The 26850-nt window shown below is 43.6% G+C and overlaps 2 protein-coding genes and 1 long non-coding RNA gene across 10 annotated transcripts in view; 1 reads left to right on the top strand and 2 right to left on the bottom strand.

Moving 5' to 3' along the window:
- The window catches only part of LOC124031625 (protein TASOR-like), a 34951-nt gene extending 32728 nt beyond the window's left edge, over nt 1–2223 (bottom strand). For all 3 annotated transcript variants that reach the window (XM_046343100.1, XM_046343099.1, XM_046343101.1), the window contains exon 1: nt 1795–2223. In XM_046343100.1, coding sequence (XP_046199056.1) covers nt 1795–2020 — 226 coding nt within the window. In that variant the 5' untranslated portion in view covers nt 2021–2223. The remainder of the gene's footprint in view (nt 1–1794) is intronic.
- On the top strand, nt 1713–26135 carry LOC124031627. The gene is made up of 3 exons (XR_006838145.1): nt 1713–2348; nt 23343–23483; nt 23665–26135. It is a non-coding gene; the product is annotated as an uncharacterized LOC124031627 (long non-coding RNA).
- Nucleotides 13791–26850, bottom strand: part of LOC124031626 (rho guanine nucleotide exchange factor 3-like) — a 155781-nt gene continuing 142721 nt past the window's right edge. For all 6 annotated transcript variants that reach the window (XM_046343103.1, XM_046343106.1, XM_046343105.1 and 3 more), the window contains 7 exons: nt 24567–24629; nt 23655–23751; nt 23400–23476; nt 18190–18447; nt 17901–18071; nt 14576–14762; nt 13791–14395 (listed from right to left, as the gene is read on the bottom strand). In XM_046343103.1, coding sequence (XP_046199059.1) covers nt 13998–14395; nt 14576–14762; nt 17901–18071; nt 18190–18447; nt 23400–23476; nt 23655–23751; nt 24567–24629 — 1251 coding nt within the window. In that variant the 3' untranslated portion in view covers nt 13791–13997. The remainder of the gene's footprint in view (nt 14396–14575; nt 14763–17900; nt 18072–18189; nt 18448–23399; nt 23477–23654; nt 23752–24566; nt 24630–26850) is intronic.

Genomic DNA, 26850 nt, shown 5'->3' with positions numbered 1-26850 from the left:
GTGGCCTACTCAGGAGCGTGACACGCGCCGTTTCGTGGCTGCTTGTTCGGACTGCGCGCAGAATAAGTCTGGTAACTTTTTTTCTGCTTCTGCTCCTGGTCTTGCTGGGTCTCAGTCTGTCCCCAGCCACCGCATCTCTCCTGCCCTTGCTGTGTCTCAGTCTGTTCCCTGCCACCGCATCTCTCCTGGTCCTGCTCCTGCACTTGCTGTGTCTCAGTCTGTCCACAGCCACCGCCTCTCTCCTGTTCCTGGTCTTAGCCTTGCTGTGTCTCAGTCTGTCCCTAGTTGTTACTCTCCTGGCCTGTTTGGTCCTGTTTGCTCTAAAGCTTACAGTTCTCTACCCGTGTCTCATTTTTTTTTAGAGTAGTAGCCCTAGATTCCCTCTTCTTCTTCTTCCGTTACGGTCCTGAGGAGAGGAGTTGGGTTCTTTCTCGGGACGTGCTGGACCGTTTGTGATCTATGATTTCCTCCGTTGCCGCCAGTGTTCCTCCTCGAGTGCGCCAGGAGGCGCTCGGTGAGTGGGGGGGTACTGTCATGTTTTGTCATATATTGTCATGTCTTGTCTTTGTGCTTTCCCTTCTGTTCGTTTCCCCCTGCTGGTCTTATTAGGTTCGTTCCCTTTTTCTATCCCTCTCTCTCCCCCTCCCTCTCTCTCTTCTCTCTATCGTTCCGTTCCTGCTCCCAGCTGTTCTTCATTCTCCTAACTCACTCATTTACTCTTTTCACACCTGTCCCCTATTTTGCCCTCTGATTAGAGTCCCTATTTCTCCGATTGTTTTCCGCTTCTGTCCTTGTCGGATCCTTGTATGATGTTCGCTGTGCTGTGTCCTTGTCTCGCCCTGTCGTGTTTTGTCTCCTTCAGATGCTGCGTGTGAGCAGGTGTCTTAGTCTGCTACGGTCGGTGCCTTCCCGAAGCAACCTGCAGTCAATGGTCGAGTCTCCAGTCTGTCCTCGTTACTACGAGTGGATTTAAGTTTTTTCCTGTTTTGTTTTCTTCTTGATTTTTCCAGGATTATTACTTTTGTCATATACTGGAATAAAGACTCTGTTTTCGCTAAGTCGCTTTTGGGTCCTCATTCACCAGCATAACACCAGGTGCAATAAAAGCAGGTGACCTAACTAAGCAAACGAAGAACATGCTAAATTGTCTACCTGAACAGTGACCCGGGTAAAATGTAATGATCTGACAGCTGAAACACTGTTTACAAGTAAGTAATATATATAGCTATTGGAATATAAAATATATAGCAATTGGAATGTAAAATATTTATTTTATTTAACCTTTAACTAGGCAATTCAGTTAAACTCGTTTTCTATTTACAATAACGGCCTACCGGGGAACAGTGGGTTAACTGCCTTGCTCAGTGGCAGAACGACAGATTTTGACCACGTCAACGCTCTAACCACTAGGCTACCTGCCGCTCCAAAGTAACGTTAGCTTCCAAACAACATGGGTATATTTGCAGTAACAGTAGCACCAAAAACATCCGCTGGCTAAATAGCATATTAACGTTTAAATTATTTATTTTATTTAACCAGGAAAGTCGGTTAAGAACAAAGTCTTATTTACAATGACGGTCTACCACGGGCAAACCCTATCCCGGACGACGCTGGGCCAATTGTGTGCCACCCTATGGGACTCCCAGCCACGGCCGGTTGTGATACAGCCTGGAATCGAACCAGGGTATGTTGTGACGCCTCTAGCACTGAGATGCAGTGCCCTGGACCGCTGCGCCACTCGGGAGCCAACTGTTACAGCTCATTTTTAAAAGTATTTAGCCATTGAGAAAGTACCTCTCTTTTCTTTGTTCTTTCTCGGTATCTGAAAGTGTAAGTGGCCCCCGGCTTTTGGAATATATTGCGTCGAAGTCTCACTTCTCGGTCTTGTATCCGTACCACCAGCTTGCTCGGAAGAATGCTCGCCATCTTCAGTTGGTGTAGTCTCGGAGGGTAACGTTGTGTAATATTTCACTGAGCTGCATTTCGATGCAGGGATGTTGTCACCACTGTGGCTCTCCATCTGAGATAAACAATTTGTCAACAAACGTAACCAAAACGTAGGTATATTTCTGCGTTTCAAACTCTTAAAATAGTTACCCCTCTCCCCTCAAATTAAGTGGACACTTCTGACGTGTTGACACTTGCAGGACGAGGGAAGAATGAATTCATTTTAAACGGTCCGCTAATACCCGGAAAGTTTCACTCGTTCATCCCGCAGTTGTGTTTTGAGTCATCATGAAACTGGTGTGTGCCTTATATGGCTACAGTCAATAATGATTGCATTTCATATCTTGGCTTGAAGACAACGCATCCACAGACATCGAATGTTAGCCATTCTACCATATCAGGTAAATCGAAAATTATAATGTATAAGTGTGATGTCAGGAAAAGTTATGTGCGCAAGTTAACGTTTCCAAAAGCTTACCAAACAGAAACATCATTACTTTTATGATACGTATTTGAGCCGTCATGATCATTAGTAGCACAATTTCAACTTATTTACATTCGTTTTTATATACACTTCTATGTTGACTTCGCCAAATAAATGTTGGTTTTAAGTTGACGGACGTTTCTTAGTACAATTGTCACGAATTGAAATATGGGGCGTTTCAGAGCCGGAGTGAACATAATTGTACACTCGCAAACTGTTTCAAAGCGAGGGCAAAGCGTTGTCAATTTCCCTTGCTTGGCAAATTATTTGGACCAACGACAAAGTTACCCGCGGGGATTCCCCTAATGGCACAAAGGGAGGGTAAGTGGAGGAGGGTGTGTCTTTTATAGAGTTTGAAACGCAGCCGATGTTTTATCCGTAGGGGTTTGGCGCCGTCTGCTGCTATTTGAAAGGTCTGATGGTTCAGTTTATATTTACATTTTAGTCATTTAGCAGAAGCTCTTAACCAGAGCAACTTAAATATGTCCGCATGCTTCCCAGCCGAAACGGTTCGGTAGAGTTCGTGCATATATTATGACGGCATTTGTGATGTTTTGGACTTCGGTGAAGTTTTTTTTCCGGCTGTTCGAGCACACGGTATGGGAACCGAACGCGTGTGGGCACATACACGGTGGTGACCACCGAAATTGGTCCCTCTCCTTGTTCGTTCGGCAGTCCTTCTATCCATCGCTGATCCACTTTTAATTTTCCATTTGTTTTGTCTTTGTCTTACACACCTAGTTTCAATCTCCCAATTACTTGTTCATTATTTATCCCTCTGTGTTTGTGAGTAATTGTTTATCGTATTGCTGTCCGTATTTGTGTAATTGTGTTTATACTACGTCTATTGTTGTATTGTGATATTATTGAGTAAAATTGCTTTCATTACTCATATCTGCTGTCCTGCTGACTCATCTCACTAGCTACACACAAGAGGCTTTACCTTGTGTTATTTCACTGAGCACGAGATTACATTTTATTTTTGGCAGTGAAACTAGGCTACTCAGGCGAGAAAAAAACATCACACAAATGTATAGCCCCGTTGGAAAATCTAAATCGACTGTTTGTAAATGTGAATCACATTTTTATTTGGCGTACCCCTGACGGCATTGCGCGTACCCCCAGTTTGGGAATAGCCACGCTTATGCTGTCCTTTACATGTGAGATTTTTTAATATATTTTTTAAGTAGCTTGTTTTATTTGAAATTCACTGACTAAAATAATCAGCTCTTGAATGCTCTTTGTTCTGTTGGCCTAAACAAATATCCAGATTTATACAAAGTCTTGGTGCTGCCCCTGAGAAAATACTACTGAGGAGAGTATGGTGTTCAGACAGACAAAAGAAACCTGAGCCTACATAAGGCTGAGCTGACATGGGCTCCCGAGAGGCGCAGCGCTCTAAGGCACTGCATCTCAGTACTTGAGACGTCACTATAGACACCCTGGTTCGAATCCAGGCTATATCACAAGCGGCTGTGCTTGGGAGTCCCATAGGGCGGCACACTATTGTCCCAGCGTCTTCCGGGTTTGGCTAGTGTAGGCTGTCATTGTAAATAAGAATTTGTTCTTTTAACTAACTTGCCTTTTTAAATAAAGGTTAAATAAATAAAAAATAAGGCGAGGCCCATGGGAGACAAGGTGCCAAAGTAAGCCTACTCATGGATGACCCTCCTAAGAGGGCGCCAACAACTACTATTGGCTAAGAGAGGTCCCATGAGGAGCACTGATCAACCACTCCAACAACTGGCTGTTCCCATGATGGTATAATTCCCCCTCTTTGTGTACTCGATCTTAAACATGGTTTGTACCAATGTGGTTGAGAGATGTTTACTTTCCTGGAAGGTAACACGGAAATCCTGTTATTTAATACGTGTAGTAACACTGTAATTAATCTAGTAGCACATTGTATTAACATGTTGTTACACATAGGGACTCAAAGATAGTAGTCACAGCTGCTGCATCTCGGACACAACTCTGGGGTGGAGTGCTATGGATCTGGCAAGCACCTAATATGGTAGTATTAATCAGTCACTAGGGGGCATTGCAAGCCAATAGCTGACCATGGACGACAGTGGGGGTGGATGATCTTTGTTAGTCCCGCTCCGCCGAAGTTTTTACAGACCTAGTGATGTAATGTACTACCAGAATCTGTAATAAGTATAATAGCAATTACATTCTATAGCTAGAAATGGACATTTAACACAGGTACATATGAAAAATGATACGTAATCACATGGAATATACAATGCCTTCAGAAAGTATTCATACCTGTTGATTTATTCCACATTTTGTTGTGTTATCGCCTGAATTCAAAATGGATGACGTTTGTTTTTCTCACCCATCTACGTATACACTTACCCCATGATGCCATGACACCCCTGAGTCAATACATGTTTAGTTACCTTTGGCAGCGATTACAGCTGTGAATTTTTGGGGGTAAGTGTCTGAGAGCATTGCACACATGGATTGTGCAATAATTGCCCATTATTCTTTTAAAAAATGATTCAATCTTTGTCAAATTGGTAATTGATCATTGCTAGACAACCATTTAAAAGTCTTGCCATAGATCTGGAAGCAGATTTAAGTCAAATCTGTATCTTAGCCATTCAGGAACATTCACTGTCCTCTTGGTAAGCAACTCCAGTGTAGATTTGGCCTTGTGTGTTAGGTTATTGTCCTGCTGAAAGGTGAATTCAAATCAAAATCAAATTGTTAAAAAAAAAATTACCCCCTTTTTCATGGTATCGAAAGCCATGCGTCCTCCGAAACACAACTCAACCACCACTGTGGTTGCACAGTGTCGGAGGAAACACTGTGCACCTAGCGAGCTGGTTAGCGTGTACTGCACCCAGACCGCCACAGGAGTCACTAGTGCGCGATGAGACAAGGATATCCCTACCGGCCTAACCCGGACGACACTAGACCAATTGGGCGTCGCCCCATGGACCTCCCGGTCGCGGCAGGCTGCAACAGAGCCTGGGCTCGAACCCAGAGTCTCTGGTGGCACAGTTTAGCACTGCGATGCAGTGCCTTAGACCACTGCGCCACCCGGGAGGCCCTAAAATTGAATAGTTTTGGTTGTGTTCACATTTTGCAGGTGTTGTGAAATGCTTATGTTCCTAGCTCCAGTACACGCAAATATAAAAAATTAAAGACAGGAATTAAGAAATATTAAAACAAGCAATGTCAGAGTCTGGAATATAATTATTCTGAACAAAAATATAAACGCAACATGCAACAATTTCAAAGATTTTACTGAGTTACAGTTCATATAAGGATATCAGAAATAAATTCATTAGGCCCCAATCTATGGATTTTACATGACTGGGAATACAGATATGCATCTGTTGGTCACAGATACCTTAAGTGTTGGGGCGTGGATCAGAACCAGTCTATATCTGGTGTGACCACCATTTGCATCTTGCAGCGTAGAGTGGATCAGGCTGTTGATTGTGGACTGTTGTCCCACTCCTCTTCAATGACTGTGCAAAGTTGCTGGATATTGGCGGGCACTGGAACATGTCGATACAGAGCATCCCAAAGGAGCTCAGTGAGTGACATGTCTGGTGAGTGTGCAGGCCATGGGAAGAACTGGGACATTTTCAGCTTGCAGGAAATGTGTACAAATCATTGTGACATGCGGCCGTGCATTATCATGCTGAAACATGAGGTGATGGTGGCGAATGAATGTCACGACAATGGGCCTCAGGATCTCGTCACGGTATCTCTGTGCATTTAAATTGCAATTGATAAAATGCAATTGTGTTCGTTGTCCGTGGCTTATGCCTGCGTATAGCATAACCCCACCGCCACCAAGGGGCACTCTATTCACAACATTGACATCAGCAAACTGCTTGTCCATACGACACCATACACGTGGTCTGCGGTTGTGAGGCCGGTTGGACGTTTTGCCAAATATTCTAAAATGACGTTGGAGGCAGCTTATGGTAGAGAAATTAACATTCAATTATCTGGCAACGGCTCTGGTGGACATACCTGCAGTCAGTATTCCAATTGCATGTGCCTTCAAATCTTGAAACATCTATAGCATTGTGTTGTGTGACAAAACTGCACATTTTAATGGAGCCTTTTATTGTCCCCAGCTCAAGGTGCACCAGTGTAATTATCATGCTGTTTAATCAGGTTCCTGAAATCCATCCACCTGACAGGTGTGGCATCATCTTGGCAAAGGAGAAATATTCATTAATAGGGATGTAAACAAATTTGTGCACAACATTTGAGAGAAACAAGCCAGTTGTGCATATGTAACATTTCTGGGACATGGGACCAAACACATGTTGCGTAATGTGTTTTTGTTCAGTGTAATGACAGCATCTCTGTTTCCTCTTTGACTATTCCGCATTCCAAAATTATAACCTTAATAGATCAATCATAATCTTTGTTTCTTTTGTGTGTTTCTTAGCGTAATAATAACTCCTGTCTTTAAATGAGTGTGGTGCTCTCTAACTTTGCCAAATTCTGTCTCTAATACCTTACGTATCCTTTAAGATTGTTATTAGACTTGATGAAGAGAAGCTAAACTGCTAATCAGAGTTTCAAGTGAATTTTGTCTTTGAATAAAAACTATTACTGGTGCCCTTATTCAACGTTATTCATTTGAAATAGTAGGCAGATTCGTTCATTAAGTTACCAATTGTTAGACCACTAAAGTTCCTACACAGTTATGGGTGAACAGGGACTACAGGAGGGGGCTGAGCACGCACCTTTGTCGAGCCCCTGTGTTGAGGATCAGTGGAGCGGAGGGGTTGTTGCCTACCTTCACCACCTGGGGGCGGCCTGTCAGGAAGTCCAGGACCCAGTTGCACAGGGCGGGGTTCAGACCCAGGGCCCCGAGCTTAGTGATGCGCTTGGAGGGCACAATGGTGTTGGAGGCTGAGCTGTAGTCGATGAACGGCATTCTTCCATAGTTATTCCTCTTGTCCAGTATGGGACAGGGCAGTGTGCAGTGCGATGGCGATTGTGTCATCCGTGGATCTGTTGGGGCGGGATGCAAATATTAGTGCGTCTAGGGTGGCAGGTAAGGTGGAACTGATATGATCCTTAATTAGCCTCTGAAAGAACTTCAAGATGACAGAAGTGAGTGCTACAGGGTGATAGTCATTTAGTTCAGTTACCTTTGCTTTCTTGGGTACACAAACAATGGTGGACATATTGAAGCAAGTGGGGACAACAGACTGGAATAGGGAGAAATTAAATATGTTCATAAACACTCCAGCCAGCTGGTCTGCATATTCTCTAAGGATGCGGCTGGAGATGCCATCTGGGCTGGCAGCCTTGCGAGGGTTAACGAGCTTAAATGTCTTACTCACGTCGGCAATGGAAAATGAGAGCACACAGACCTCATGAGCCCGAAGTGGGAGAAGAAGGTGTTTAGTTTGTAGAGGAGCAAAATGTCAGTGTCCGCGACGTGTCTGGTTTTCCATCTATAATCCATGATTGTCTGGAGTCCCTGCCGCATACAGTGCCTTCGGAAAGTATTCAGACCACTGGACTTTTTCCACATTTTGTTATGTTACAGCCTTATTCTAAAACTGATTACATTTTTATTTTTTATTTTACCTTTATTTTACTAGGCAAGTCAGTTAAGAACAAATTCTTATTTTCAATGACGGCCTAGGAACAGTGGGTTAACTGCCTGTTCAAGGGCAGAACGACAGATTTTGTACCTTGTCAGCTCGGGGATTTGAACTTGCAACCTTTCGGTTACTAGTCCAATGCTCTAACCACTAGGCTACCCTGCCATCCCTCAGCAATATACACACAATACCCCATAATGACAAAGCGAAAAGTTGTTTTTATTTTTTAATTTTAGCAAAAATTTAAACTAAAAACAGAAATACCTTATTTACATAAGTATTCAGACCCTTTGATATGAGATTCGAAATTGATCTCAGGTGCATCCTGTTTCTATTGATTATGCTTGATGTTCCTACAACTTGATTGTGGTAAATTCAATTGATTGGACATGATTTGGAAAGCCACACACCTATCTACATAAGGTCCCACAGTTGACGTCAGAGTAAAAACCAAGCCACGAGGTCAAAGGAATTGTCCATAGCGCTCCGAGACCGCATTGTGTCGAGGGGGAAGGGTATCAAAACATTTCTGTAGCATTGAAGGTCCCCAAGAACACAGTGGCCTCCATCATTCTGAAATGGAAGACGTTTAGAACTACCAAGACTCTTCCTAGAGCTGGCCACCCGGCCAAAGTGAGCAATTGGGGGATAAGGTCCTTGGTCAGGGAGGTGACCAAGAACCCCATGGTCACTCTGACAGATCTCCAGAGTTCCTCTGTGGCGATGGGAGAACCTTTCAGAAGGACAACCATCTCTGCAGAACTGCACCAATCAGGCCTTTATGGTAGAGTGACCAATCGGTAGCCACTCCTCAGTAAAAGGAACATCACAGCTCGCTTGGAGTTTGCCAAACGGCACCTAAAGACTCCCAGACCATGAGAAACAATATTCTCTGGTCTGATGAAACCAAGATTTAACACTTTGGCATGAATGCCAAGCGTCACGTCTGGATAAAACCTGGCACCATCTCTACGAAAAACCATGGTGGTGGCAGCATCGTGCTTTGGGGTTGTTTTTCAGCAGCAGGGACTGGGAGACGAGTCAGCATCGACGAAAAGATGAATGGAGCAAAGTACGGAGGATGAATGGAGAAAAGTACAGAGAGATCCTTGATGAAAACCTCCAGAGCACTCAGGTCCTCAGACTGGGGCCATGGATCACCTTCCAACATGTCAATGACCCTAAGCACACATCCAAGATAGCATAGTAGTGGCTTCAGGACAAGACTCTGAATGTACTAAAGTGGCCCAGCCAGAGCCCAGACTTGAACCTGCTTTGCAGCAATGCCTGCCATCCAATCGGACAGAGGTTGAGTTGATCTGCAGAGAAGAATGGGAGAACCTTCCCAAATACAGGTTGCCAAGCTTGTAGTGTCAGACCCAAGAAGAATTAGTGCTGTAATCTCTGCCCCCCCAAAAAGTGTTAAACAAATCTAAATATATTTTATATGTGAGATTCTTCAAAGTAGCCACCCTTTGCTTTGATGACAACTTTGCACACTCTTGGCATTCTCTCAACCAGCCTCATGAGGTAGTCACCTGGACTGCATTTCAATGAACAGGTTTGCCTTGTTAAGTTAATTTGTGGAATTTCTTTCCTTTCTGAATTCTTTTGAGCCATTCAGTTGTGTTGTGACAAGATAGGGGTGGTATACAGTCCAATTTTTCAGTTTTTGATTTGTTAAAAAAGTTTGAAATATCCAATAAATGTCGTTCCACTTCATGATTGTGTCCCACTTGTTGTTGATTCTTCACAAAAAAATACAGTTTTATATGTTTATGTTTGAAGCCTGAAAATATGGCAAAAGGTTGCAAAGTTCAAGGGGGCCGAATACTTTCGCAAGGCACTGTATAAATATATGGATGAGCGATGGCCGAGCGGCATAGGCAAGATGCAATAGATGGTATAAAATACAGTATGTACTGTACATATAAGATGAGTAATGTAAGATATGTAAACATTATTATAGTGACATTATTTCAAGTGACTGGTGTTCCATTTATTAAAGTGGCCAATGATTTGCGTCTATGTAGGCAGCAGCCCCTCTGCGTTAGTGAATGTAAGTCGCTCTGGATAAGAGCGTCTGCTAAATGACTTAAATGTAAATGTTTAACAGTCTGACGTCCTTGAGATAGAAGCTGTTTTTCAGTCTCTCGGTCCCAGCTTTGACGCACCTGTACTAACCTCGCCTTCTGGATGGTAGCGTGGTGAACAGGCAGTGCCTCGGGTGGTTGTTGTCCTTGATGATATTTTTGGCCTTCCTGTGACATCGGGTGCTATAGGTGTCCTGGAGGCCAGGTAGTTTGCCCCCAGTGAAACGTTGTGCAGACCGCACCGCTTTCTGGAGAGCCTTGCGGTTGCCATACCAGGCGGTGATACAGCCCAACAGGATGCTCTCAATTGTGCATTTGGACAAGTTTGTCAGGGTTTTAGGTGACAAGCCAAATTTCTTCAGCCTCCTGAGGTTGAAGAGAATCTGTTGCGCCTTCTTCACCATTTCAGTTTGTCCACTAAACTTTTGACTGGTACTGTATGTAAATGTAATCAACATTTTTTTTTAATGATAAAATTAGCACACATTATGGGGTATTGTGTGTAGATTGGGGGGGCAATTTAAATACATTTTAGAATAAGGCTGTAACGTAACAAATGTGGAAAAAGTCTAGGAGTTTGAATACTTTCCAAAAGCACTTTCCTTCCTCTCCAGCAACTTGTGACTGGGTTATTGATACACCATCTAAAGTGCAATGAATAACTTCACAATGCTCAAATGGATATTCAAGGTATGCTTTTAAAATGTTTACCCTCCTACCAATAGGTGCCCAGTTTTGCGAAATATTGGAAAACCTCCCTGGTCTTTGTGGTTGTGAGGGGTATAGAGATAAGGTAGTCATTCAAAAATCATGTTAAACTATTATTGCACACAGAGTGAGTCCATGCAACTTAAGTGAGTTAAGCAAGTTGTTATTCCTTAACTTATTTTGGCTTGCCCTAACAAAGGGGTTGAATACTTGATGACTCAAGTCATTTAAGCTTTTCATTATGTATTAATTTAAATATTTTGAAAAACAGAATTTCACTTTAAAATGATAGGGTATTGCATGTAGGCCAGTGACCCAAAATCTCAATTTAATACATTTTAAATTCAGGCTATATCACAACAAAATGTGGTAAAAGTCAAGGGTTGTGAATACTTTCTTAAGGCACTGTAGCTCTATCACAACATACCATAATACCAGTAACAAATGTGACTTGGTCCAGTCTTTTCATGTCTATCTTTCTCAGCCAGGTCATATAGCCATCATCTTACAATGTGAAGTATCTACAGTGGTGAGAGAAAGTTTGAACCCTTTAGGACTTTATGGTATTATGGGACAAAATACACTTGAATTAATAGCGGTTTAATCTTGAGGTTCACATACTTTTTCTGACAAATACATTGAATGTTGGATCAGTTTCCTCAACAAAAAGAAAAAGTACAATTGTTTTTGTTATATCAAGTTCACTTCATTTATTATTAGGACTTTTGAGGATTTTCTGCATAAATTTGACCTAAAGGGTTAAAACTCACCACTGTATTTTCCTTTCAATTCCCTTTATCTGAGGACTTAGCCTACAACAACATGCAGTATTTCGTTCTGAAACCATTCTTTTTCTCCAGTCTTGTTCGTTAGGCCCCTCCCATTCCAATACCTCCCTGTGCAATCTTCTCACCTCCAGTCTCCAACATGAACAAATAAAAGCATATTTAACTAATTCATAGTGGGAAAATAAACTACAAATAGACATCCTAAATCATAGATTTCAATACATTTTCTTTATAAAAAAAAAAACTAAAAAAATATGGTTTTGGGATATTTATTTTAGTGTTTACTTGGTCAAACCGATTCCTTTTAAATGCGTGAACTTCTATACAAATGAGAGGGAACATGACGCCCCACACGTAAACTTTCACAAGATCATAATTACCTGACACACGCAGTTTTGGCAATGAAAGTCAGTTCAACACAGAGCACCCAGTGACAGAGGACTGGTCAGAGTACAAATACATAAACAAGTGACTACTTCTTTTAAACAATAAAGGTCTCCGCTTCGCTTTTTACAGGAGCGACCAGTAAGTCACTTTGTGGGTGATAAACGTGACCATTAAACACACCAACAATAATTAATTCAATACTGGCTTTAATCCAAAATGTATCTTTAAGACATTGACTCTTAACACCATGGAAAATCCTGCTTCCTCCAGGATGGGTTCTTTACTTGCTGTAAAATGTTAAGTTTCCCACTTCTTACAGAATCTAGTAGAGATTGACTACATCTAACTGCTCAACTATGGAATCTGTTGAAGTCTTTCTACATAATTTGTAAATTCATGTAATAATTTAATGTTGTGCTTACCTCAGACTAATTTACTTTATAGAGGAGATTTAAATAAACACAATCGATTATGAAATGAATCAAACCCCACCAACAGCTCTCCCCTCTGAGTGACACGTGTTTATACTAGGTTACACAACCAAGAGGCCGTATATGGGGCCTGTTCTAGAATTGCCAGTTCCAGACTTATGGAACACCATAGCTTTCAATTCTGGCCAAGATGTGGGAAGATTCTGAGGTGAACACCTTTAACCTCTTTTACAGCGTAGCGGTAACCTGTCCTTAACGAACCCCCCTGCAACCCCATGTCAAGTACTACAATAATAACATTGATTGTCTTTGAAAACATTCTGCTGGTCATTTTGACTGGGTATTGCAAACACTATGTTCTCTAGATTCTTACATCAACACACACACACACACACACACACACACACACACACACACACACAAAATATAAAACGCAACATGCAAGAATTAACGATTTTACTGAGATACAGTACATAAGGAAATCCGTCAATTGATATATTCATTAGGCCCTAATCTATGGATTTCACATGACTGGGCATAGGCCCAGCCACTGAGAGCAGGTTATTCACCCACAAATGGTGTTTATTACAGACAAAAATATTCCTGTTTCATCAGCTGGCCTGCTGGCTTGTCTCAGATGATCCCGCAGGTGAAGAAGCCTGATATGGAGGTCCTGAGCTGGCGTGGTTGCACATGGTCTGCGGTTGTGAGGCCGGTTGGACGTACTGCCAAATTCTCTAAAACAACATTGGAGGCGGCCTATGGTAGAGAAGTTGACATTTTATTTTATTATCTGGCAACAGCTCTGGTGGACATTCCTGCAGCCGGCATGCCAATTGTACACTCCTTCAACTTGTGACATTCAGTTGTGTGACAAAAACTGCACATTTTAGAGTGGCCTTTTATTGTCCCCAGCACAAGGTGCACCTGTGTAATGGTCATGCTGTTTAATTAGCTTCTTGATATGCCACACCTGTCAGGTGGATGGATTATCTTTGCAAAGAAGAAATGCTCACTAACAGGGATGTGAACAAATTTGTGCGTATGGAACATTAAAATGTTGCGTTTATATTTTAGAGAATATCAGTGTATTCTCTTAGCTCTGGGAGGCCACAGTAGTACTGCAGTGGGATAACGTGTGATGTCAGTGTCTCTAGAGGCCCAGAGTCGGATCAGGAGAGACAACAAAAATACAGTCCTGTGGTCCCAGTCATGTCTGCCTTCCCTCCTCTCCAGGTAGACATCCACAGTAGACCTGACAGTCACAGCTAAGATACATGGTTGTCACTGCTACAGACAACACCACAGTCTCATAGAAAGATGCTCAAGAGAGAATGAGAGTTGTTTTTCTTCCAAGTTCAGCAACAAATAAAATAACAAATGAAAAAAAGTGGGTAGAATAAAAAAAAAGTGCTCCAATTTTCCACAGTGTATTTCTTCCCTCCCGTATATAGGGAGCATTGCCATGTTGACACCAATATTGCCAAGGTTTAGCCTCTAGCCTCTCTAACCCAGAGAGGCCATGACACCACGAAGGTCACACTTCTGATGGCCTGCTACTACTAGAGTCTGTTTGGTCCATCAGGGCAGCCTGTGGGGGAGGCCAAAGCCTCGCTTGTGTCCATGTCCATGCTACAGCCTGGAGAGTCGACAGACGAGTCACTGTCGCAATGGTCCATGCTTTTTGGCTGGGGGGCCAGTGGTCCTGAGAGGGGAGGTGTTGTAGGGCTCAGAGGGCCGTGGGGGCTGAGTAGGCTTGGAGGGGGCTCTGGGTCACTGATACTGGTTTCCACCCCGACAGGAATCCCCAACCCCACAACCCCCATTGCCGACTCAGCAGCTCCTTTGGCCTGTCGAATGCAGTTGAGCCACTGCTGTTTGTTGAAGGCATCGCTGGCTTGGAAGGAGTGGGAGTGGAGCTGGCTACTGCTATGAAACGACACTCTGAAGAAGTTCTTGGCTGAGGAGAGGAGAGATGAGGTTAGACAGGGGAAATTCGATACAAGTTAAATGACCACAGCATTAATAGACCAGGGGTGCCCAGCGGCAACAGTCCTTCTCCGCTAGTGATGAACCGAAGAGATCCTAGAATTTATATGAAAAATGTTCTATATGTAAGTCTACGGCGTTAAACACTCACTCCTCTCGTTGTTGCTGAAGGCTCCTCTGATGGAGCCTCCCAGGCGTATCACCCCGTCCTGCAGGTCCTCCCACTGCAGCTCTCTGACGGGGATGGGCTGGCGGTACAGCTGGTAGTACAGCTGCTCATTGTGGGCGATGGCTCTAGTGATGACCAGCACGTCCTGGAACAGGAACACATGCAGCTTCTGGAGAACGAGGGGAGCGGAGGGTGTTAGGGTATAGTGTTTTTGCCTTAATTTAAAACATATATTTATCAAGGTTTCTCATGGAGGTACAAAACAATTAACTGCATTGGAAATAATGTAATTGGACCAAACAGATAGATCGATCGATACAAAGTCTGGCTACATTTTCTGGTTCCTGCCTCATGTCAGCATCGGTTTGGACATGAAGCTGTAGCCAATATGCATATCACCTATAATTTAACATTTTTATTTACGTACATGAAAAATAGATTTGAATATTGTGCCAATGTTGGCCTCTTCTGATCGAAGTCATTGATATTGTGATGACATTTTCATATATATTTCTTGTCCATTCAGACAGCTTAAATCTATATTCTTGTCTGATATATATATATACACACACATACATACATACATACATACATACATACATACATACATACATACATACATACATACATACATACATACATACATACATACATACATACATACATACATACATACATACATACATACATACATACACACTGCTCAAAAAATAAAGGGAACACTAAAATAACACATCCTAGATCTGAATGAATGAAATATTCCTATTAAATACTTTTTTTCTTTACATAGTTGAATGTGCTGACAACAAAAATCACAAATTATTAATGGAAATCAAATTTATCAACCCATGGAGGTCTGGATTTGGAGTCAGTCAAAATTAAAGTGGAAAACCACACTACAGGCTGATCCAACTTTGATGTAATGTCCTTAAAACAAGTAAAAATGAGGCTCAGTAGTGTATGAGGCTCAGTAGTGTGTGTGGCCTCCACGTGCCTGTATGACCTCCCTACAACGCCTGAGTATGCTCCTGATGAGGTGGCGGATGGTCTCCTGAAGGACCTCCTCCCAGACCTGGCCTAAAGCATCCGCCAACTCCTGGACAGTCTGTGGTGCAACGTGGCGTTGGTGGATGGAGCGAGACATGATGTCCCAGATGTGCTCAATTGGATTCAGGTCTGGGGAACGGGCGGGCCAGTCCATAGCATCAATGCCTTCCTCTTGCAGGAACTGCTGACACACTCCAGCCACATGAGGTCTAGCATTGTCTTGCATAAGGAGGAACCCAGGGCCAACCACACCAGCATATGGTCTCACAAGGGGTCTGAGGATCTCATCTCGGTACCTAATGGCAGTCAGGCTACCTCTGGCGAGCACATGGAGGGCTGTGCAGCCCCCCAAAGAAATGCCACCCCACACCATGACTGACCCACCTCCAAGCCGGTCATGCTAGAGGATGTAGCAGGCAGCAGAACGTTCTCCATGGCTTCTCCAGACACTGACACATGTGCTCAGTGTGAACCTGCTTTCATCTGTGAAGAGCACAGGGCGCCAGTGGCGAATTTTCCAATCTTGGTGTTCTCTAGCAAATGTCAAACGTCCTGCACGGTGTTGGACTGTAAGCACAATCCCCACCTGTGGACGTCGGGCCCTCATACCACCCTCATGGAGTCTGTTTCTGACCGTTTGAGCAGACACATGCACATTTGTGGCCTCCTGGAGGTCATTTTGCAGGGCTCTGGCAGTGCTCCTCCTGCTCATCCTTGCACAAAATGCGGAGGTAGTGGTCCTGCTGCTGGGTTGTTGGCCTCCTCCACGTCTCCTGATGTACTAGACTGTCTTCTGGTAGCGCCTCCATGCTCTGGACACTACGCTGACAGACACAGCAAACCTTCTTGCCACAGCTCGCATTGATGTGCCATCCTGGATGGGCTGCAGCCACTTGTGGGTTGTAGACTCAGTCTCATGCTACCACTAGAGTGAAAGCACCGCCAGCATTCAAAAGTGACCAAAACATCAGCCAGGAAGCATAGGAACTGAGAAGTGGTCTGTGGTCACCACCTGCAGAACCACTCTTTTATTGGGGGTGTCTTGCCATTTGCCTATAATTTCCACCTGTTGTCTATCCCATTTGCACAACAGCATGTGAAATGTATTGTCAATCAGTGTTGCTTCCTAAGTGGACAGTCTGATTTCACAGAAGTGTGATTGACTTGGAGTTACATTGTGTTGTTTAAGTGTTCCCTTTAGTTTTTTGGGCAGTGTATATCAACTGTTCTATACTCCTCAGACTAGAAAATAGTTAACACCAGTGTGGAAGGTATTTTACTTTAAATACACTCCAGTTGCCGTGCTGTATTTCATACACAAGTCTCAGAGATACAGTCAGATCCAACATTTTCGGCACCCTTGATAAAGTTTTTTAAAAAGACAGCCTTTTTCTAAAAGTATTTACTTATTATTTTGTCACATACACCGGATAAGTGCAGTGAAACGTGTTGTTTTACAGAGTCAGACATAGTTGTAAAGGCGCCTCTGGAGCAAATTAGGGTTAAGTGCCTTGCTCAAGAACACATCAGATTCTTCACCTTGACAGCTCGGGTATTCGAACCTGGAACATTTGCCACCCTCTTTGAGCTTGGAGAACACATTGGGAGGGATCTTAGACCATTCCTCCATATAGAATCTTTCCAGATCCTTAACATCCATCATCTGCACTTATGGACTGCCCTGCATTTAAAATGGATTTCAAATAGTATTTGAACCCAGGTCAGGACGCCTCCCCCTCTACTCGGTTGTTATCTCAAGATGAACCAGCGAGTGCCTAGAGGTGAACCTACTCTCTCAGAGCTGACTCCTGACCTCCAGTAGACCGCTTGATATGAGGTGAGAGAGGTGCTTTAAGGGTCATGGTCAAAGGGTTTACTCGTACCATCACGGGTCTGTTTGGATTCAGAGGCTATTCATATATCTAAATGGCAATAAGGTAAATCTATTAGAGGAAGACACTGCCCCCGCTCTTTAAAAAAAAACACCTCACCATTGACTTTCCTCACGTCAGAGGACATAGCTAGCAGTGGCGTGTCAGTAAGCATTTTAATTGACTGTCAGTGGATATTACAGTGCAGTGTTATAGTACTGTTACTGCTTTTCGTGAGTGACACTGAAAAGTAAATGGACAGAGACACTCCCAGCGTCCATGTTATTATTCAGGCAAAATGTCCATCCTATCCCTTTGCATCCCTCCCTACCCTATCCCACTGCCACTCCAAAGTGTTGTGTCATTATGATCGACAGAGCACTACTCACAGCGCCCCTGTTGTTCTTCAGTTCCCCGTGACAGCTGAGGACGCGGGAACTGTCAATGAGAAGGTCTCTCTGGCTGCCCTCTAGGTAGAGGAGACGCTCCTTGTAGAAACGACACTCTGACTCGCCCGTCTGGGTGTTGATCTCTGCCACGATGCTCTGGATCATGTTGATCTGGAGAGAGGGAGAGATGGGGGGGGGGGGGTTGTGAGTGAGAATGTATGCGTTTGTGCGGGGTTGTCAGTGTGTTTGCGGATATGTGGGTCTCTCAATCTCTCCCCCCTCTACTCACTGCCTCATCCAGGTACTGTCGGTCTGGATGGTCGTTCGGCGTGTGTTTGAGGATCTCCCTGAGCAGCAGGGGGTATTTGACTAGCCGGCTCCTGGGTATATCCAGGAAGTTCCACAGGTCCAGCTTCCTGCTGAAGGGCGACTCCAGGCAGCGCTGCAGGAAGTCGTGCACCCGGTGGTCCTGCTTCTTATGGTCCAGCAGAGCCTTGGCTGCCACCTGATTACTGCAGTATGAGTTGTAGGAGTCTAGACAGGGAAGCTGGAGAGGAGAGGGGGATGTAGATCAAGGAAGAGGTCAGTAATGGTGTTTCTGCTTCAGATAAGTGCACAGTTTGCAAAGTAGCTCTTACTTATTGTGCACATGTTTCAGAGATGTTAGGCCTCCATACGTTCCTGGTCTAGCTCTGTGTAGCATTCCCGTATGACCAACGACTCTTTATATATTGAGAAGAATACAAGAATGGAGTACCAGTGTGCTGGAGTTTTTGTCAAACTGCTCTTCCATATACCTGGACGACATCACATTGAAAGCTTTATTAAATGTACTGTAACTGGGCATGTGCAGCCAGAGCACAGCAGATGAACAGAAGTACAGAGGGAGGGAGGGGCTAAGTGAGTGGGTGTGGGGATGAAATCTCTTGCCTACTACAAGTACATTCTGTGTACCACTCATACTATTTCAAACATACGGCTTAGTAAAAATGTATGCAGTAAGCAACAAATATGAACATACTATGCTCACCCTTACTGAAAATGTGTCATCTAATGCGGAATTGCGCTGTTTCCCCATTCGTTAATTTTGTTAGCACCTCCCCTTATCTGAAGGGGCGGAAGGTATCCTAGGGGTTAGAGGCGAGCCAGCAGCCGGAGTTGCCAGTTCGAATCCCAGGTCCGACAGGAAAAATCTGTCGGTAAGCGAGCTGGCAACCGGAGGGTTGCTGCATCAAATCCTACATGCCATTGCCCCCCCCAACACACACACACACACACAACAGGCACCCAGTGTGGCAGCCCTCCACACCTCTTCAAAAACCTGTATATGCATGTCTGTCTTTCAGGAAGGGGGTTTGACATTGTGTGCAATTGACCAATAAAGTGATCATAATCTAAATTATCAGATGATTATCAGCTGTTGTCAAACACACGCGTGTCAAACTCATTTCTCTTCATCAATAGTGTGCAGAGAATTCAAATAGATGAAAAGCCAAAATAGCATTTCAAGCATAAAGAACTTTCTACATTTCACTTACTATAAAATGTTCTATTTTTGAATTCACAATCAGCCAGTTCTGAGAACAAGGACATTAGGGAGGGGGAGCAGATCATCCCGCCGCCACTGAATGTACTTTGTACAGCGTATTTAATACAAACTACAGTAGGTGAAGTATGTCCAGTCAAAACCATCACTCAACTAATACTGAACACACTCATACAAAGCTAGGGGGAGAGGCCTGATGAGAAACATAACATAGGCCCTGACATCGATCATGCTCTTTCAAGTAAATAATCAGAGAAGCTTTCTTGGTATCATCTATTATAGAGCCAAGAGTTTGACCAGGATTTTTTTAAATATTTTTTTTACTGTGAGCCAGAGGCTCTTTCTCAATGAATCTTTCTTTGATTCCTCAAATAATCTCTCCACCTCCTTTTTAAACTGCTTTGGAGAAGGGAAGGACATTGGACCTCCTCTAATACAGTCAGAGGCAAGAAGAACTCTAAAATAGTACTTATATTTCTATTGCTTCATTCTGTGCAGTGTATTGGGAGGTGATGTCGATGGGAGAGGGGTTGATGAGTGCATGTTCACATTCGTACATCCACATGACTAACCCGGAGGCAGCACTAGCCTCACAACCCTTTTTCATAGGAACACCACTAACAATCACCTCGTTCTTTGTGGAGAAAAAAAAAAGGCTTAGGATGATCATTTAATCTTTGAAGGTCATTTTCATGGTGGATTGAACTGAAGTTCTAGCATGAGGAACTATAGGACAGAGAACTTGCTTTGTTTCACTTTTCATTGTTTAAAAAGTGACCAATAGATGCTTTGGAGATGAAGTGGAATTTGGAAATCTTTACTCTATTACGCAACCACATCTTTCCGTTGGGGAGCAGAGTTCAGAGGAGAAGGGCAAGTAAACCCCTGAGAAGCAGTGGAGCAGAGGAGGCTCTCCGTATCCTTGTCAGGCATACATTGTTCCCCATAACTACCTAGTGTAAACAGGAAGTAGGGATGAAGCGAAGGCGGGATGGAGAGGAGCCGCACAGCATCAATACACTAAGAGCCTTGGACACACTAACACACTTCACAGCACTGCAGAACTAACCTGATTCCAGCTCTTTGCTAAGGTGTCCAGCTAAAGTGTCACTGCACACATTCTGAGGCAGTTACATTTACATTTAAGTCATTTAGCAGACGCTCTTATCCAGAGCGACTTACAAATTGGTGCATTCACCTTATGACATCCAGTGGAACAACCACTTTACAATAGTGCATCTAAATATTTTAAGGGGGGGGTGAGAAGGATTACTTTATCCTATCCTAGGTATTCCTTAAAGAGGTGGGGTTTCAGGTGTCTCCGGAAGGTGGTGATTGACTCCGCTGTCCTGGCGTCGTGAGGGAGTTTGTTCCACCATTGGGGAGCCAGAGCAGCGAACAGTTTTGACTGAGCTGAGCGGGAACTGTACTTCCTCAGTGGTAGGGAGGCGAGCAGGCCAGAGGTGGATGAACGCAGTGCCCTTATTTGGGTGTAGGGCCTGATCAGAGCCTGGAGGTACTGAGGTGCCGTTCCCCTCACAGCTCCGTAGGCAAGCACCATGGTCTTGTAGCGGATGCGAGCTTCAACTGGAAGCCAGTGGAGAGAGCGGAGGAGCGGGGTGACGTGAGAGAACTTGGGAAGGTTGAACACTAGACGGGCTGCGGCGTTCTGGATGAGTTGTAGGGGTTTAATGGCACAGGCAGGGAGCCCAGCCAACAGCGAGTTGCAGTAATCCAGACGGGAGATGACAAGTGCCTGGATTAGGACCTGCGCCGCTTCCTGTGTGAGGCAGGGTCGTACTCTGCGGATGTTGTAGAGCATGAACCTACAGGAACGGGCCACCGCCTTGATGTTAGTTGAGAACGACAGGGTGTTGTCCAGGATCACGCCAAGGTTCTTAGCGCTCTGGGAGGAGGACACAATGGAGTTGTCAACCGTGATGGCGAGATCATGGAACGGGCAGTCCTTCCCGGGAGGAAGAGCAGCTCCGTCTTGCCGAAGTTCAGCTTGAGGTGGTGATCCGTCATCCACACTGATATGTCTGCCAGACATGCAGAGATGCGATTCGCCACCTGGTCATCAGAAGGGGGAAAGGAGAAGATTAATTGTGTGTCGTCTGCATAGCAATGATAGGAGAGACCATGTGAGGTTATGACAGAGCCAAGTGACTTGGTGTATAGCGAGAATAGGAGAGGGCCTAGAACAGAGCCCTGGGGGACACCAGTGGTGAGAGCGCGTGGTGAGGAGACAGATTCTCGCCACGCCACCTGGTAGGAGCGACCTGTCAGGTAGGACGCAATCCAAGCGTGGGCCGCGCCGGAGATGCCCAACTCGGAGAGGGTAGTTATCATGACATGTTACCTAAGAGCCTTGTTTTAACCTCCCCACAGGGTAACCAAACTCCACACCAGTAGGAGATTTCTCTGGGTGTTGCAACAACGGCTACTGTGGGTGTGTGAACCCCAGATGTCAACTTACCGAGCTTGGAGTGCACACACACACACTACACAGAGCTCTGATCACACACACACACACACACACACACACACACACACACACACACACACACACACACACACACACACACACACACACACACACACACACACACACACACACACACACACACACACACACACACACACACACACACACACACACACACACACGGCAGTTGAAGTACACTGGGCCAATAATACACATGACTCTGTTTTCATAAGCTAGCTATGCTACGAAAAACAAACATCTCAGGCTGCCTCATGAACTCGCTGTTGAGGGTTCTCGATGGCTGAATCCATCCTCAGAAAAGTATTGAGTAAATTGATGCTGTTGAAGTGAAGTGACACAAAACCACTTAGTTTGCCAGTGAAACAAGGACAAATCTAGCTCCCTCTCCCCTCACAGGCCAGTTCAGTTTACTGTTTTTGATTTGCCACAAACACCACCCCTTAAATATGTCCACATTTTGTTACGTTAGTCTGTATTTAAAATTGATTAAATTTAGATTTGTTTTTCCACTCGTCTTCACACAATACCCCATAACGTCAAAGTGGAATTATATTTTAAGAATTCTTTACAAATGAAAAGCTGTAACGTCTTGAGTCAATAAGTATTCCACCCCTTTGTTATGGCAAGCCGAAATAAGTTCAGCAGTAAAAATGTGCTTAATAGGTCACATAATAAGTTGCATGGATACAATAATGAGTACCACGTTTCATTTTCAAGCATGGTGATGGCTGCATAATGTTATGGGTATGCTTGTCATTGGCAAGGACTAGACATGGAACACTGGTACCTTTAATCATGTTTACATACTGTTTTACCCATTTCATATGTATACTGAACAAAAATATAAAAATGCAACATGTAAAGTGTTGGTCCCATTTGTCATCAGCTGAAATAAAAGATCCCATACGTTTTGTGCTTATGGAAAATTTTGCGCACAAATATGTTTACATCCCTTTTAATGAGCATTTATCCTTTTCCAAGATAATCCATCCACGAGACAGGTGTGGCTTATCAACAAGCTGATTAAAACAGCATGTTCATTACACAGGTGTACCTTGTGTTGGGGACAATAAAAGGCCACTCTAAAATGTGCAGTTGTGTCACAACACTATGCCACAGATTCCTCAAGTTTTGAGGGAGTGTGCAATTGGCATGCTGACTGCAGGAATTTCCACCAGAGCTTTTGCCAGATAATTTAATGTTTATTTCTCCACCATAACTCACCTCCAACATTGTTTTAGAAAATTTGTCAGTACGTCTAACTTGTTTACTGTTAGATATTCCCACCTCGGGCATGTGTAGTATGAACATACAACTGATTGCAAAGTATAATCAGTATTGAAAACTGTAATATAATCAAGTTGATCCATCAGTTTTTCCTGTTTAGGTCACATGGTCAGGAAAACCCTCATCCCCTACATATGATCATAACGGATGGTCTTACCCAGTCCACTAGGATGTGTCCCACATGTTCTGTGGAGCCGTCTGGTTTCCTGGCCTCTCGCAGTCGACTCAGCAGATCTGAATAGTGAGTAGAATGAGCGGTCTCAACCTCTGTCTAATGGTTCATTTGAGTGTTAGTGTGTGTGTGTGTGTGTATATGACTGTGTGTGTCGACTTCTGTGTTTGTGTGAGCAACTGTGTTTCTTTGCAATTGCCTGTTCTTGTGGTTCGGTCCTTTGTAAGCATTCATTCTCACCTTCATGCAGCGGAATGAGAGATTCCAGGGTTCCGAAGATCTGGTTGAGCTCATGTTCTGTCATGATGGACAGTTTCAGCATTGGGTCATGGTACGCCTACAGGTACAGAGAAAGTAGAATGTTAAGTTGGAGTCACAGCAATGCAACCCAACACTACTTTTCTCACTTGTTACATTAAAACAAGTTTTAGAAGCACTAAAACCTGAATCAAGTGTGAGCCCTGAAGATTAAAAACCCTTGGTATTTTTCAAATGTAGACATCCATGTCATAAGCTACGAATAAACAAGTGTTTGATACGCTACTTGATCATAGCTCAGACGTAATATAAAACACATCCAATATTAGTGGGGGAAAAAAAAAAAACTTTATCCCCTCGACAAAACAGCACTAAAAAAAAGACAACAGACGTCAAATGGGGCTGGCAGGTAGCCTAGTGGTTAGAGCGTTGGACTAGTAACCGAAAGGTTGCAAGATTGAATCCCCACGCTGACAAGGTAAAAATCTGTCGTTCTGCCCCTGAACAATGCAGTTAACCCACTGTTCCTAGGCCGTCATTGAAAATAAGAATTTGTTCTTAACTGACTTGCCTAGTTAAATAAAGGTTTAATAAAAATGGGACATCTCCATCAGATATAAAATAAATTTTCCCAACAGTATTAGACTTATAAATAGACCAAACATCTGTTGGCATATTGTTATACATCTACTGTAATGGTCAAACACACACACACACACACACACACACACACACACACACACACACACACACACACACACACACAGGGATCTCAAGTGTGTGATTGTCGGAGCGCAGGAGAAACTGGAGCCTGGCTGATCAGCAGGGTAGAATAACTCAGCTGTGACACTCAACAAAAAAGGAAATGATCTTTATTGGAAAAGCAGATTGTACCTTCTTGGCCAGCTTCAGATCCTCAACGAGATCCTTCTCCCCTCGAGAAAGCTCAAAGATCGCCTGCAAAACACACAGAGAAAGACAGAAGATAGACAAAGAGAGAACGGTGAAACAAGGGTCTCCACGTAGACAAACATCTCAGTGCGAAACAACAATTCATGCATCACCATCAAAAGATTGCATGTTTTATTTTTAAAATATTTTTCTAGAAAAAGGAGTCGATATGAAGTATGCGCGTTTCACAACAGTGACAGACTAATCTAAAGCGCTAAACGTGTCACCGCTCTAAAGCCACAAGACTTCTGTTGCACAGAAGAAAACACAGGACCCCCACTGACCCCTGAATACTTCCCAATGCACAGATGGATTATTTTCTAAAACACCCTATTCCATTTTCACTGTCCTTTGATGTCTTCTCTGTGTGGCCTGAGAGGTGGAGTCCCAGTTTGAATGGAAGGTGGTGGGGCATGTTGTTTCAGACAGGCCTGACTAATTTGAACTGTGAAAACTGAATTATATAGCATTTGATCCTCTAGTCTAGAGTCTCCCCTCTGACTATGCTCTGCCCTGGTAGAGTGGTGAACCAGGCGGAGAATAAATGGAGCCCCTTCACCCACTCCTGCTGCTCCTCTTTACAGTAACTGTCCAGTGAAAACAGAATACTAACTTTTTTTTTAAAGTGAGGTTAACTCGTACCCAAATAAATTGTATTGACTCATCCTATACTCGTATGTGGCCAAAGCATAAATTGAAGAGAAACACAAAAAAAATAAAAAAAAATATATATAAAACTTGTATCTCAAACAGACCATTTAAAAATTGCTTCCTATTACCTCAGAGGATGATTTTGGTATGTTATTAGGATCCCCATTAGCTGTTGCAAAAGTAGCAGCTAGTCTTCCTGAGGTCCACACAAAACATGACATAATACAGAACATTAATAGACAAGAACAGCTCAAGGACAGAACTACATTAATAAACTTTCAAAAAAGGCACACGTAGCCTACGTATCAATACCAATAGAAACAAAATATCTAGGTCAAATAGGCGTTGTGCCGTGAGGTGTTGCTTTATCTGTTTTTGAAACCAGGTTCTGTTTATTTGAGCAATTTGAGATGGAACGGAGTTCCATGAAATAATGGCACTATATAACTGTATGCCTTCTTGAAATTGTTCTGGATTTGGAGACTGTGAAAAGACCCCTGGTGGCATGTCTAGTGCAGTCAGTGTGTGTCAGCTCTGTGCATGTTGACTATGCAAACAATTTGGGATTTTCAACACATTGTTTCTTATAAAAAGAAGTGATGCAGCCAGTCTCTCCTCAAGTCTTAGCCAAGAGAGACGGGCATGAATACTATTTATATCAGCCCTGTGATTACAATGAAGAGCAAGACGTGCCGCTCTGTTCTGGGCCAGCTGCAACTTAACCAGGTATTTCCTTGCAGCACTCAACCACACGACTGGACAATAATCAAGATAAGACAAAACTAGAGCCTGTAGGACTTGCTTTTTGGAGTGTGGTGTTAAAGCAGAGCATCTCTTTATTACGGACAGACCTCTTCCCATCTTTACAACCATTGACAAGTACATTAGAGTGTCTAGTTTGAGAAACAGACACCTCACAAGTCCTCAACTGTCATTAAATAGTACCACGCAAAACAGTGAAGAAGCGACTCCATAATGCTGGCCTTCTAGGCAGAGTTCCTCTGTCCAGTGTCTGTGCTCTTTTGCCCAGCTTAATATTTTATTAACCAGTCAGATATAGCTTTTTCTTTGCAACTCTGCCTAGAAGGCCAGCATCCCAGAGTATCCTGTTGATGTTGAGACTGGTGTTTTGTGGGTACTATTTAATGAATCTGCCAGTTGAGGACTTGTGAGGAGTCTGTTTCTCAAACTAGACACTAATGTACTTGTCCTCTTGCTCTTTCTATTCTGTTTAGGGCCGGTTTGCGCTGTTCTGTGAAGGGAGTAGTACACAGTGTTGTACGAGGTCTTCAGTTTCTTGGCAATTTCTCACATGGAATATCCTTCATTTCCCAGAACAAGAATAAACTGACGAGTTTCAGAAGAAGGTTGTTTGTTTCTGGCACAAATGCTGATGCTCCAGATACTCAACTAGAAGTTTAATTGCTTCTTTAAATCAGTACAACAATTTTCAGCTGTGCTAACATAATTCCTAAAGGGTTTTCTAATGATCACGTAGCTAATCCAAGTTTATCATTTTAAATGGCTAACACAATCTGCCAATTGGAACACAGGAGTGATGGTTGCTGATAATGGG

The sequence above is a fragment of the Oncorhynchus gorbuscha genome, linkage group LG03, assembly GCF_021184085.1.
Source record: "Oncorhynchus gorbuscha isolate QuinsamMale2020 ecotype Even-year linkage group LG03, OgorEven_v1.0, whole genome shotgun sequence".
Lineage (NCBI taxonomy): Eukaryota > Metazoa > Chordata > Actinopteri > Salmoniformes > Salmonidae > Oncorhynchus > Oncorhynchus gorbuscha.
This window is presented reverse-complemented; position numbering and strand designations above follow the sequence as displayed.